Source organism: Dipodomys merriami, unplaced genomic scaffold, assembly GCF_024711535.1.
Source record: "Dipodomys merriami isolate MVZ:Mamm:240054 unplaced genomic scaffold, mDipMer1.0.p SCAF_1, whole genome shotgun sequence".
Classification (NCBI taxonomy): domain Eukaryota; kingdom Metazoa; phylum Chordata; class Mammalia; order Rodentia; family Heteromyidae; genus Dipodomys; species Dipodomys merriami.
In genome coordinates, this window is record NW_027202270.1 from 39,581,454 (window position 1) to 39,596,422 (window position 14,969).

General features: G+C 40.8%; 1 protein-coding gene across 3 annotated transcripts in view; it reads right to left on the minus strand.

Moving 5' to 3' along the window:
• Nucleotides 1-12,896, minus strand: part of Agps (alkylglycerone phosphate synthase) — a 109,556-nt gene extending 96,660 nt beyond the window's left edge. For 2 of the 3 annotated variants that reach the window (XM_070020331.1, XM_070020330.1), the window contains exon 1: nucleotides 12,535-12,805. In XM_070020331.1, coding sequence (XP_069876432.1) covers nucleotides 12,535-12,788 — 254 coding nt within the window. In that variant the 5' untranslated portion in view covers nucleotides 12,789-12,805. Of the gene's footprint in view, nucleotides 1-12,534 lie in introns of all 3 variants that reach the window. The other variant, XM_070020327.1, reaches the window with a different exon arrangement.
• Nucleotides 12,897-14,969: the final 2,073 nt, after the last annotated feature.

Here is a 14,969-nt window from a genome sequence, read left to right on the forward strand (position 1 = left end):
AAAAAATGTGTGCCATTTTATAGCAGAAACAAAATTGGAGCTCTCTTTCTCAGTTGTCTTTCAAGGTTAGACTACCAAACCAGCAAGAGCCTTAAAAAAAAATCAAAACTGAAATCCATACACATTTGATATACACAGTATTCTTACAGAAAAATCATTTTATATATTTTATTGTAAAAATACTGTACAGAGGGGTTACAGTTATATGAGTAAGGCAATGAGTACATTTCCTATTGAGCATTGTTACCTCCTCCTTTGTTTTTTCCCCTACCATCCCTTCCCGCCCCACCTCCCCAACTCCTCGCCGCCACAAGTTGTAAAGTTTGTTTTCAATATAGAGTCTTGTACATCTCATTGTTACAATGGGTCAACCTGTATCCTTATTTAAGCATTTTGTTATTTCCCTTCCACTCCCCAAATTATAAAAATGTATATACAAGATGCAGGGCACCAGAATGAAATACAGTGAAAACAGGGGTTATAATGTGGGGGAAGAAACAAAAAAAAAAAAAAAAAAAAAGGAAATCACATAATACATTATAAATACATTAAAAACAATAGCAAGAAAGAAAAACCCACTTGTGTCCCTATCTTGGGGTTCATTTTGCTTAACATCATCTTATATAGTCATATGTACATAGCTTTTGACCTTTTCTGCTCATCCTAGATATATACTAGTTATATCCAGAGGCCCTTCAGTAGATGAATGGATCAAGAAAATGTGGTATATATACACAATGGAATTCTATGCCTCCATCAGAAAGGATTACATCGTTTCATTTGTTAGGAAACGGAAAGATTTGGAAAAAATTATATTAAGTGAAGTAAGCCAGGCCTAAGGAAACATAGGTCCTATGGGTTCCCTTATTTGCAATAACTAGTGTATGTCTGGGACATGCTCTCTCTGTGTTCTGCTACATTCTCTTAGAGAATCAAACCAAACTAATTTTCTTTAATCTAGATTTTTGTGAAAGCTATTTTCTTAAATCATATATCTATTTGAACATAATGTACTATTTCTCCAAGTATTTTAATCATTTTCAGTTCTTTATTCTTGGTCAGAGTTAAGTCCAAACAGCTATCCTTTAGTTCTGTCTCCATCCCAAGAGACTAGTAAATGATGTATTCCAATGAATGGTCTTCTACTCATTTAGGCCCTTTTAAAGGAAATTATTAATGATTTAATTCTTAGAAGTTTCCCATAGCCGGGCTGGGAAGTTGGCTCAGTGGTAGAGCACTTGCTTTGCATGCCTGAGGCCCTGGGTTCGATTCCTCAGCACCACATAAGTAAAAAGAAAAAAGCCGGAAGTGGCGCTGTGGCTCAAGTGTTAGAACACTAGCCTTGATCTGAAGAGCTGAGGGACAGCGCTCAGGCCCAGAGTTCAGGCCCCACGACTGGACCCAAAAAAAAAAAAAAAAAAAAAAAGAAGTTTACCATAGCCTTCGTTTTAACTGGGAAAAATTGCAAACATTAAGTATAATTAATACTTTTTATGAGGTAAAGAGTATATTGCCTGCATTACTTTTGTAATGCAATATTTTTCTACGTGTGTATGCTGGTAGTGAAGCTTAATCTGAGGGCCTCGAGCTCTTATGTGACTTTTTTGCTCAAAGTTGGCTTTCTAACATTTGAGCTACATCTCTACTTTCAGCATTTTGCTGGTTACCTGGACATAAAGAGCCTCTCCAATTTGTCCTCCTGTGCTGGCACCAAACCAAGATCCTCAGATCTCAACTTCCTGAATAGCTAGGATTATAACTATGAACCACTGGTGCCCAGCTACAATGTTTTTTGTTTCTTTGTTTTGGGGGGGCGGGGTTTGGATGCTGCTGCCACTGGGGCTTGAACTCAAAGCCTGGGTGCTGACTCTTAGCTTTTTTGCTCAAGGCTGGGGCTCTGCCACTTGAGCCACACCTCTACTTCCAGATTTTTGATGCTTAATTAGAGATAGCGATTTCACAGACTTTCCTGCCCATCCTGTCTTCAAACCACAATCCTCAGATCTCAGCTCCTCAGTAGCAAGGGGTGTGTGTGTATGTGTGTTTGTGTTCCTCAGATCTCAGCTCCTCAGTAGCAAGGGGCGTGTGTGTGTGTGTGTGTGTGTGTGTGTGTGTGTGTGTGTGTGTGTGTGTGTGTGTGTGTGTGTGTGTGTGTGTGTGTTCCTCAGATCTCAGCTCCTCAGTAGCAAGGGGTGTGTGTGTGTGTGTGTGTGTTCCTCAGATCTCAGCTCCTCAGTAGCAAGGGGTGTGTGGGTGTGTGTGTGTTCCTCAGATCTCAGCTCCTCAGTAGCAAGGGGTGTGTGTGTCTGTGTTCCTCAGATCTCAGCTCCTCAGTAGCAAGGGGTGTGTGTGTGTGTTCCTCAGATCTCAGCTCCTCAGTAGCAAGGGGTGTGTGTGTGTATGTTCCTCAGATCTCAGCTCCTCAGTAGCAAGGGGTGTGTGTGTTCCTCAGATCTCAGCTCCTCAGTAGCAAGGGTGTGTGTGTGTGTGTGTGTGTGTGTGTGTGTGTGTGTGTGTGTGTGTGTGTGTGTGTGTGTGTGTGTGTGTGTGTGTGTGTGTGTGTGTGTGTGTGTGTGTGTGTGTGTGTGTGTGTATTGCTACTGGGACTTGAACTGGGCACTGTCCCTCAGTAGCAAGGGGTGTGTGTGTTCCTCAGATCTCAGCTCCTCAGTAGCAAGGGTGTGTGTGTGTGTGTGTGTGTGTGTGTGTGTGTGTGTGTGTGTGTGTGTGTGTGTGTGTGTGTGTGTGTGTGTGTGTGTGTGTGTGTGTGTGTGTGTGTGTGTGTGTGTGTGTGTGTGTGTGTGTGTGTGTGTGTGTGTGTGTCTGTGTGTCTGTCTGTGTGTGTGTGTGTGTGTGTGTGTGTGGCTACTGGGACTTGAACTGGGCACTGTCCCTGAGCTTTTGTTCTCAAGGCTAGTCCCCATCACTTCAGCCACAGCTCTATTTCTTGGTTTTAGGTGGTTAACTGGCCCTAAGAATCTCATGAACTTTCCTACCTGAATTGGCTTCAAATTGTGATCCTCATATCTCAGCCTCCTTAGTAGCCAGGCTTATAGATGTGAGCCACCAGCACCCAGCTACAATACTTTTTGTGCCACTGAAAATAATATTGAATGTTAGTGTTTCTTTTTTTTTTCCTTTTTTCTTTTTTTTTTATTGTGAAAATACCATACAGAGGAGTTACAATTACATGGGCAAGATGAGTACATTTCTTGTCAAGCATTGTTGCCTCCTCCTTTGTTTCCCCTTCCTATCTCTTCCCCCACATCCCTCAAAACCCTCCCCCCGCCCAATGTTAGTATTTCTTGATACGGAAAGTTTTATACAAGATAGTAAATGAAGCATGATATTTAAGATACTTTATACCCATATGCTTATGCTTAATTATACTACAATGGTGATACCTTAATTAGCCTAGATGTTTGTCTTCATTTTGATTATCTACTTTTCTATTAATAAAATGCATGTTTCAGAACAAAATTTTATTTATCCTTCCATTTTTATCTTAATAACTGCCAGTTATTCTGTTAGCAGAAATAAACTTCTAAAGGCTATCCAGACACTAACAGTTCCATCTTCCATACCAGTTTTTTTTCCTTTTTTTTAATTGTGAAAATACCATACAGAGGGTTACAATTACATGAGCAAGATAATGAGTACATTTCTCATCAAGCATTGTTACTTCCTCCTTTGTTTCCCCTTACCATCCCTGCCCTCCCATCGCCCCTCCCTTCCATACCAGTTTTATAATCACTATTATATTGTTTATAGATTGTCCTACCCAAACTCTAATTCTGTTCTTATCCCAATTCTATCAATGGTTTTAGTCACACATTTAAGGATTGTTGCATAACATCCTGATACAACATAGTACTCTTCTAATTCTTCTAGTATTATCTTTCTTTGAAATAAAGTTGTTCTTCCATAGCTGTACCAATCACCATGTACCTCTATACTTATCACCTTGTAATTATAGAAGTCAAAATCGTCTTCTTAGAAAACCTAAGTAAGCTTGAAGGCAAAAATTCCATGTTACTCCTTTTCTTAGAACTGAGAAGATGTTGCATAAACTGCCAACAAACCTAGACAGATGAAATTTAAGTAAGCGAAATATCAGGAGAGCACCTAATTGATTTAAATGAATCAAAGATCTCAATATTACATCCCTGACCCTTAGCATTTGACTGTATAACTTAAGATTTACTGTTTACAGCCTGAGAAATCCTAACAAAAAAGTAAGGGAAAACAGATCATGCCTCCCAATTCAAAAAACTCAAAAGGAAAGATCCCAAACAATATATCCTTCATCCTAGTATCAACAACTACAGTTTCCCAAAGAATAGCACTGAAAAAGATGTGAAAGCTGGACCATGTGGCAGGAATAGACTTTGCCTAATACAGTAAATAAGCAGGTAAGTTAACAGTTCAGGCTTAAAAGACTTTAATCAATGATTAAGGGATAATACAATGGATATTAGGATACTTTTCTGTTACTTTCCAAATATATCACAAATGCACTTCTTCCTCAGGTATTTGTACATGTGTTCCTCTACCTAAAATACTCACTTGCCTAAAGATCCTTACAGGTAAGCTCTCTCATCATCTTTAAATATTTGTTCTAATTTCACTTTCTTAGTAATGTCCTATTTAAAATTTGAACCCTACCTCCTTTTTTTTGTTCAGAGCACACATCACCTTTTAACCTAATAATGCTTAATAATTTTTTTCTTATTATGTTTATCTCTTGTACCCATTGGAATGTAAGTTTTACGAGAGCAGAGAAAGTATTTAATACATATTACTTTAAGCACAAAATATATTTAAAGAGTTATGAAAAATGAAAAGAACTTGTGCTATCAGTGTAATACTAAAGAAAAAGCTCTAAACTTCAAATAAAAGATCTAGATTAGTAGCTCTACACTCACTAATTAGAAAGTAATTGTTTTCTGACAAGTATCTATGAACTAACTTTTGGCAAGTATCTATAAACTTCAGTCCCTAAACTATGAAATAGGTTTTTGTGAGGGTCAAATAAACCAAAGAAAGGGAAGGAGAGCTAAGCTCAGTAGTGTCTAGCATGTTCAAAGTCATAGGTTCAAATTCTCAGGACTACCAAAAACAAAGTCAGGGAGGGTAGGGAGATGGGGGAAGGTAAAAAAGAGAAGGAAAGAGAAAGGCATGCTCCAGGAGTATAATAATTCTGATATGTAGCTACAGTGTATACATAGTAGGTATCAAGAAATAAGAAGTAGGCCTAAACAGGCTAACTAGGACACTTTTATCTAGGAAGACCTTAATGCCCTATCAAAAATTTATGTAATGTAATCAGTTGATAATGATTATCATATATGCTAATGAGGAAGGTAGAAGACACTTCAGTTACCTTTAAGTTTCAACCATTCTTCCTAATTTCTCCAAAAACATTTCAATAATACTTCCTTTCTCCAGTTGCCAATGTAGAAAAATACTCAGCAAAAGTAATTTCTCTTGTCTCTCTCCAGCCCTTACTTATACACACCTTCTCAGGGAGGAATGATATGGGTAGTGAGTGAATTCTGAGAGCACTTGGGTAAACTCTTTCTCTCTTTAGAACCTATTCCCTTTCCTTTTTTTTTTTTTTGGTTAGTCATGGGGCCTCAACTTTGGGTTTGGAGCTGTCCCTGAGCTCTTCAGCTCAAGGCTAGCACTCTACCACTTGAGTTCACAGTGCCACTTCCAGTTTTCTGGTGGTTTACTGGAGGGAGTCTCACAGATTTTCCTACCCAGGCTTGCTTTGAACCATGATCCTCAGATCTCAGCCTCCTGAGTAGCTAGGATTACAGGCGTGAGCCAACCAGGGCCCAGCTAGTACCTACTCCCTTTGTCTCACCATTTTTTTGTTCCCCTTCCCTTCCCTAATTCAGATGAACATATATACAATACCCACGGTACTAAAGTCAAATACAATGACAACAGGGGATTGACCATGGCGGGGAAAACAAAAGAAAAAAGAAATCATGTAGTACATTAAAAACAACAACAAAGAAAAACCTCATGTCCATGTCTTGGAGTTCATTTCACTTATCATCATCCTATATGGTCATATGTACATATGACATATGAGCTATTCTAAGACTGTCCTAGATGTACACTAATTATTACAAATAAGGGAAACCATGGGACCTGTATTTCTTTGGGCCTGGCTTACTTCACTTAATATAAATTTTTCCAAGACTTTCCATTTCCTTACAAAGGGGAGGTATCATTCTTTCTGATGGAAGTATAGAATTCCATGGAGTATATATACCACATTTTCTTGATCCATTCATCTACTGAGGGACATCTGGGTTGGTTCCATATCTTAGCTATGGTAAAGAATGCTGCAATAAACATAGTTGTGCTAGTAGGTTTAGTATGGCTTTGTTTGTGGTCATTTGGGTGAATGCCCAAAAGTGGGATTGCTGGGTCACAGGGGAGCTCTTTATTTTGAGAACCTCCATACTGCTTTCCAAAGTGTTTACATTCCCACCAACACTCCAGTATAGTAGTGTTCCCTTTTGGCTACATCCCCTTCAGCATCTACTGTTACTAGTTTTCTTGATTATAGCCATTCTAACTGGGATGAGGTGGAATCTCAATGTTGTTTAGATTTGCATTTCTTTTATGGCCAAAGATGTTGAGCTTTCTTCATGTGTCTATTGGCCATTCTTAATTCCTCTTCAAAGAAGGCTCTCTTTAAGTCTTTAGCCCACTTATTAGTGGGGTGGTTGTTTCTTTGAGGATTTGTTGTCAGGGGATTTAATTTTTTGAGTTCTAGGTATATTTTGGATATAAGGCTTTTATCTGTTATATGGCTAGTGAAGATCTCCCAATCTGTGGGCTTCTATTGATCTTGCAAGCTATGTCCTTTGCCATGCAATTCCATTTGTCCAAGCTTTCTTTGATTTGTTCTTGGATCCTTATTAAGAAAATTTCAGCCTATGCCAAGGAGCCCTAGAGTTTCTCCTATTCTTTCCTGTAATGTTTTCAGGGTATCTGCTTTTATCTTCAGGTCTCTGATCCATTTGGAGTTGATTCTGATGCAGGGTGATACGTAAGGATCTAACTTTAGTTTTCTACAAGTGTTTAAACAATTTTGCCAGCACCATTTACTGAAGGGGGAACCAATGCAAGTGATACTCACAAGACACTATGTTGGAAATGATTTGTACAACTTAGTGGGGGAGGAAAGAGGGAGAAAAATGAGGGAGGAGGTAACAAGTTCGACAAGTAATGTACTACTACCCTACTTCTGTAACTGTAACCCCTCTGTACATCACTTTAACAATAAAATTAAAATTAAAAAAAAGAACATACTTCCTCTAGAGATTCAGAGGTAGATGGTAGGGAGCTTACAAGAGCTGGCTTTGCCCCTGAAGAGTAGGCTTTCTGTAGCCCAGTACTGCCCGTGCCCAGGCAGTCTATCTAAGTCAGAGCAAGTATTATTATTAGTGGTACAGACCTAAGGTATGCTCTCCAACCAGCTTCATCAGAAATAAAGGTGACAATTTTACTTTTCATCTTTCTGTAGCATATACACATTATCAATTGACTAGCTATTGGAACAGTAATATGATTAAATAATACCACTAAAGCATAAGAAAAGAGCAATAATGAGAGGAGGGCAATTACCAATGCCTTAAGGTATCAGACCATATAAGAATCTTTGACTTAGGATTTACTAATCTGATGAACAGCAGAAGTTATCTTCTCAACAGGAAAATAAAGTTAAAAGGAACAATACTTGTTTGCTAGTTGTTCTGTAAAATATTCCCTCTACTTCCCCATCATTTAGTATATAAGACTCAATGAGATATAACCATAGCTTTAGAATGATGCCTACTAGGTTGACTTACTCAACTTAGAAATCCTATTACCACCGTTACTAAATAACTCATAGTATGCTTTTCCATTAAATATAGTCAACAAAATGATTTTGCCAAAAGTCATGTGCACAAATAATTTTTGCTTCAAAACGCATTAAGCTCTTGTAGGCTTCAGGATGCAGATCTGAAAAAAAAAGTTTAACTCTGCTTTCTTCCCTCTTAAAAACTATAGCTGCAATAGATATTTTAATACTTGTTAAGAATGTTATGTGAAGAAAAGCATAACCAAGTCAATTAACTCATATCATTCCTAATGAGATATTATTTTAATCTGAACCAGAGTTTACGATTTCTGTAAAAACTGAGAGCAACTCTTAGTAATGTAAACCACAATGAGATTGTGACCAAGGGTAAAATGGGGAAAGTGCTTAAAAATGTATGGTAGCAAGCAATGTTTTTCATCCTCTTTTTCATAACATTACAATAGCTCTAATTCTGAACTGAGATTCTCAAATCTGAGCCTCCTGAATAGCTAGGAGAATAAATGTTCATCATTAGTATCTGCCATTATAATTATTATTTTTTCTTTTCATTTTACTAGTGTAAAAACAATAGACATTTATTAAACATCAACTTTCTTCCAGATCCTACATAGTTTTGTCTTCTCGATGTATATTAACAAAAATAATTTATAAACACATTACAATTGCTTTCAAAACAACTGAAAAAAATCTAAAACTAAGACAAAAAAGTCACATACATAACTGATATTAAAGAACTTAAAGTTCCATTCAGAAGGTCAAAATAAAAGCTATATGAATAACACACAAAGTAAAAAGAAGAGTACACAAGTAACTCACTGTCAAAACTCTGCTCATCAACTTCAAATACTTAAACTATCCATACCTGGCTAAAAGTAATTGGAACCAACTCACAGGAGACCATAGGACAAGTAAGTCACTGGTCTGGGTTATCAGCTTCTCATTCCTTAGGATTCTGTCATCCCTTTTCTATTTTTGATCAGTGTCCTAAAGTTCCATGGAACTTAGTTATTTAATTTTCAAGTATCGCCTAATGCTTTTGATCAGTGTCCTAAAGTTCCATGGAACTTAGTTATTTAATTTTCAAGTATCGCCTAATGCACTAACCTCCAAAACTCTCAAATCTATCCTTTCCTTCCTATTTTCACTGCCATGATCATGGTTTAATCCTTCAAGATTTTTTACCTGTTGTGCTACAACAGCCTCCTCTAGCTAATTTCCCCATGTTTACCTTCTCCAATCCTTTCCTAACAATAATTAATGCTGAAGTGACTTTTCTCAAACTCAAATTCAATCTGACTAGTTTAATTCCTAGGATTCTCCATCACCCAAATTCCTAAGTTGTTTCATTTTTCTCATGTTTATATTATCTAATATGCTATATTATTTGTCCAGTGTCTATACTCCAACTAAAATGCACATTCCATAAGGACAGTTTTTGTTCACTGCTATATGTTACTTGTTTGAATGAGTGAAATGAATGCAGGAATGGGCTAATGAACTACATGCAAAAGGCTTCCATGACCTACCAATGCTCTTCTCTTATTTATTTAATCTCTACCTCTATCAACAATGAACTACTCACTTTCACACTCCTTTACTTTTACATACCCACATGCTATTCCCTCTGCCTGGAATATAAAATCTCCCCATCATCCAATCATTCCTCCAGAAGGCTTCTTGACCCTACAGACAAAATAAGACATACTTTCTTTTGTGCAATATCTGTACCTTTGTCTATCTGTACCTTTGTCTACACTGGTTCTAATTAAACTATTAAACATTTCATCTCCCTTCCTAGACTGTGAACTCTTGGGGATTTTTGTCGGGAACTCAGGACCTCACACAGCTAGGCAGGTGTTCTGCCACTAAGTCACACCTCCGGCTCTTTTTTGCATTAGTTATTTTTGAGATAGGACCTTGCTTCCTGAATAAGTGAGCACCTGAACTCACCTAGATTGACCATAGCTCTGGGATAGGCACCACTACATCCAGCTTTTTCCTTTGATATAGAATTATTCAGACTTTTCTTCCCAGGCTGACCTGGAACTGCAATCCTCCTACACCCAGCTACTGGCTGAGGTCTCCTGTGTATGCCAATGTTGGCCTCAGCCAAGATCCTCTTAATCTCATCCTCCAAATTAACTAGAAATACAGGTGTGAGCCATCAACACCAGACCTAAACTTGAATTCCCTGAGGCTAAGGATTTCTCTCTTCACCTTCAGTGCCTATGCTGTCCCTGTCACAAAGCAATTACTCTGCGAATATTCGTTAAATTAATGTACACAACCTATTCTGGAAGAAGACTAAAAGCATGCTGCATCAAGAAGTCACTACTCCGAGTCCATGATAAGATAACAATTACATATGTAACTTGAGGCTAGGGATGAGAGGGGAAACAATGGGGGAGAAAGATGGAAGGGGTAACATTGATCAAGATGCACTACACTTATAACCTGACATGTGGAATTGTAACTTCATTGCACAACCACTTAACTTAAAAAATACAACCGATACCAACATCCAGAATAAGAAAAAAGAATGGACAAATTACCAAAGGATTCAAAAATGAATCATATAGCTGTAATTATGCCTTACTGGAAATACATTCTGGCTCCACTTACCTCCATCATTTGCCCTCCCTTTAGGCTTATTTTTTATTGCTGGCAACCGGAAGCCCAGCGAAGTGGTAAGAAGTAGAAGACAGACCTGAATTTCCCATGAATAATCTATTAAGATCACTCTCAAAGAAGTGTTTGGATTTCATAACAGCAATATTTTGTTTAATGCAAGTTGGTGTTGTGTTTTGAGCTAGTCAAAACCCCAGCATTCTAAGTAAACTACAAAGTATTTATACAGGACTAGATTTTACCACTAGCATCTAAACCTGAGCTCCTCAACAACTATAACGTAGGCCATAAACACACTACAGTTGGGCCTAGGCTATTGATGCCTTCAGTCCTTGGCAGCAACACAGACAACTTTGGACCAGTTATCTTCTGTCCTAAGATGCCTCACTCATTGACCCAGTAGAAACATTAATGTTTTTTCTTCATAATACTGTGGATGAAGGCCACTAAACCCAACCACAAAGAAAACCTACCTTCACAACTTAATTCCAACAGTATGAATCTGCACATAAATGTGCAATCACACACAGATGCATACAAATGAGTAGATATAAAAAGTATGTGAAGCCACCTGGAAAAGAGAAGTCTTAAGCCCAGTGACAGCTAATATAGAGAATAAGATATGATCCTTCATCCCTCTCTCCATCACCACTGTAAGTTCTGGGAAAATAAACCTCTAAATTATTTTCCAAATAGGTTGCCTACTCCCAATAGTTTGCCTCCTTCAAATAATACAGTCCAAGTTTCTCTTTCCACCTTTGGACACAATGAAAAATCATAGCTACTGTTTAAGAGCTTATATAACAGGAAAGCACTGGATCTTTTAATTCTACATTTCTCACAGATACACTGGCAAGGCAGGGATTATGATTACTATACTCATTTCTTAAAATAAAGTGACTAAAACTCTGAGGCTGAAATGTCTAGTCATACAGGCAAAACTGCTGCATGAAATTCTAACCAAGATCTAGGGTCATGAGAAGCCATGTAGTTTAAAAATTAAAACACTGTGTAAGACATGGTAGCATATACCTACAATTCTAGCACTTAGGACGCAGAGAAGAAACCTGAATTCTAAAGAGAAAAAAAAAAGTAATGAGAACAACTTGGCACCAAAATCAGTTTAATGGGCTTTTTAATTCTAACCTACCACAAAGTACATCTGACAAGCCTGCAACCGACTTTTAAGTAGCTTATATTATTTGGGGAGGGGGGGGGGAAGGACTCCTCACGCAGCAGGTGCCTTAGCCTTTTATTTGTGTAAGTTTCTTCCTCTGCAAAATAGGTAATAACCACACCTACTTCATAGTTTCCGAAGAAGTACAACAAACAACGGACAGGGAACAAACTCTGCTGCTTTGAAAGTACACATTAATCCCAGGAACACTTTTTTTTTTTTCACTTTCCAAGTTTACACACGCTGACAAAAAAGCTACATCGCAGAACACAGCGACTCGCAGTAGCTTTCATCAAGAATGAAGGAACCCCTTCCCCTGCAACTCACCCTAAAATCGATTATGAACTAGTGTTTGCAGTTTATCTCTCACTCATCCCCTTAAAAAAAATGTCCCCTACGGATGCGGAAGCGTACCCCGCCGACCCCGTCAGCACCTTCCCCGGAGCAGCGCTCCCCGCCATCCCCGCCGCCACACCCCTGCACCCAGACGTTCCCGGGAGTCTCCCTCGAGAGCAAACTTCACACACCACGAGCCCGTTCCACGCCCGCAGCCCCCCAGCGCTCACTTCAGACAGAGAGGGGGCTGCTGGCAGCTGAAACTCACGAGAAGGGATTCTTGTCAACCCTGTCCTCAGTTCGGCGCCTCAAATCGTGACCGAACCCCCCCCTCCCCTCCCGCGCTGCCTGTCTTCCGCGAGGTCACCCGGTACTCTGGGGACGCGGGATGCTCTCCGCACGCCCGTGTCAGCTCGCGTCCCGCTCCCCGCCTGCTCTCCCGCAGCGCAGGCCCGGCCAGGCCGCCGCCGCCGCCGCCGGCTCCGACCCCAGGCCCGCTACTCACCGCTTCTTGGGGATGGAGCCAGTCTCCAGCGCGGCGGGAGTGGCCGTGGGCGACGCCGGGGCCGCCGCCGCGGCTCTCCGCGCCTTGCACTCATTGGCACTTACAGCCTCCTGGGGCCGGCCCAGCAGATGGCCCGAGAGCACTCGCAGCCTCCGCCCCGCGCGACCCAAGTCCGGGTCGGGGTCCGGGTCCGCCGCGGAGCCCGAGCTCGCGCCGGTCCCGCCCGCCGTAGCTGCGGCCGCCGCCTCCGCCATGGCTTCCGCCTGGTGCCGCCGCCCGGGAGCGCTGGACGCGGGTGAAAGGTCACTCAGAGCGGAGCCCGGCGCGACCATTCGCCGCGGCGCTTCCCGGCAGCCACCGCGGCGACTGGGCGGAGGGTGCGGCGCGCCCGCAGCTTCACATTCTGTGCCCCCGCCCACCGCGCCCCCTGCCCCGCCCCGCCCCGCCCCGCCCCGCCCCGAAAGGGTCACGCCTCGGCCTGGAGCGTCAGCCCGGCAGGTGAGTCGCCCGACAACCGGTGATGGATGAGCCGTGGCCCCACCAGTTTATGAGCCAAACCACAAGCACCACCCCCTCCCCGCCGCGGGGTCTGGGTGACCTGGGGTATTGCCTGAAACTCTGGAGGCGCTTGCGGGCTGGGGACGCCCTGGGGCATCTGAACCAGCCGCGCCTTCCAGGCGCTGTCCTACCTCACTCACCTGAAGTCCAAACTGAATCTCTTTGCCTTTACCTCTTAAGAGTGCAAGTAGCTCTCATCTTCTTGTTGCTCAGGGCTTGCTGTGCGCCTGACACTGCTTTAATGCTAGACTTCAAGTAAGTAATCGCCATTTTACAGATGCAAAAACTGAGACTCAGAAACATGTGACTAGTTTAAGAGCTTATTGTGTAGTAAATGCTAAAACTGGGTTGCATTTTACATTCTGTTTCCTAATCCAGCTGTAGGCGATCTTTATTGCTACAGATAAAATTACCCAAGAGCTGTGAAGATTTCTCAATTATTGACAAATTGACTTCAGTTTTAGATAGTAGATTGCCATGAGATTGGGGAATCCCCATACAAACATAGTTCAGAACCATTTCCAGCCAGTCTTGCTAAGAGTTAGCTTAAAGACTGTACAGGCTATTGTCATTTTACATGGTATTACCACTTTCAAGTTATGTCTAACTTAGAAAAGGAAAAAGCAGAGGGTCTTGACAGCTTCTAAGACTGAGAAGCTATCATTATAATGAACTTCGAGACAGGCCCAGAAATGGTTTTAAAATGTCCATTAAGGCAAGCTTCTATTAAAAAATCACCTCTAGCTTATGACCTGTATTTATACAACCCTAGAGCTATTTAGTTTTATGTTTGAAAACCTTTCCTTAAGTGGGGGAAAAGGAAGACAAGAAATGTCTAAGAGAGTCCTACAAATGGTCCCACAAATTCTAAAATACATATTTTTTGACCTTCATATAAACATTTTTGTTCTGAGAAATAAAAAGAGATGCCAGGGGCTGGGAAGGTGGCTCAGTGGTAGAGCGCTTGCCTTGCATGCATGAGGCCCTGGGTTCAATTCCTCAGCACCACATAAGCAAAAAGAAAAAAGCTGGAAGTGGCACTGTGGCTCAAGTGGTAGAGTGCTAGCCTTGAGCTGAGGGACAGTTCCCAGGCCCAGAGTTCAGGCCCCATGACCGGACCAAAAAAATAAAAATAAAAAATAAAAATAATAAAAAGAGATGCCAATCCCACATCCAAAACAGCACAAATGACCAGCAATAGAATAAGTTATGTCAATACTCTTAAGAAACTGAGTCATGAAAGTATTAGAATAAAGAAAAAGTAGGAAGCGAACTCAACAGACCAGGTGGGAAGTTGAAGAGGGATGTGATGGTGATCTGAAGAGAGTCAGGAGATACCAGGCTTTCTGGAGTTTATGGTGCAGGCCTGGTGCAGAAACCTATTGTTTGAACAAGTTTCCTGCCCTGCCCATTTCTGCTTAACGGAACTCAGGCACCTGTCACCTGGTGGGAAGAGAACGGAAAGAGCTTTCATATGTAGGTTAAGATTCTGGGCTGGAAACTCCGCTGAAGAATTTCAGGAAGGTACCCCTTCCTGAAGGCTAGGAAAGGTAATCAGTGGGTCAAGCTATGGGAGTAATATTGAGTTATGAGAACAAAACAGATTCCCTGAGACCCTGAAGGGATATAAAAAGTAAAGGGACATTGTGACATTGTGGTCTTTTCTGGCTACTTCCTGCTGACATTGGGGTATTGGTTCCATATATATATATATATGTTTATATACATATATATGTGTATATACATATATGTGTATATATACATATATATGTATGTATGTATGTATATGGTTTTAGACCTTTGTCTGATGTATTACTGGTAAAAATCTTTTTCCAGTCTGTTGGCTGTCTTTCTAGTTTAATAGCTATGTCCTTAGC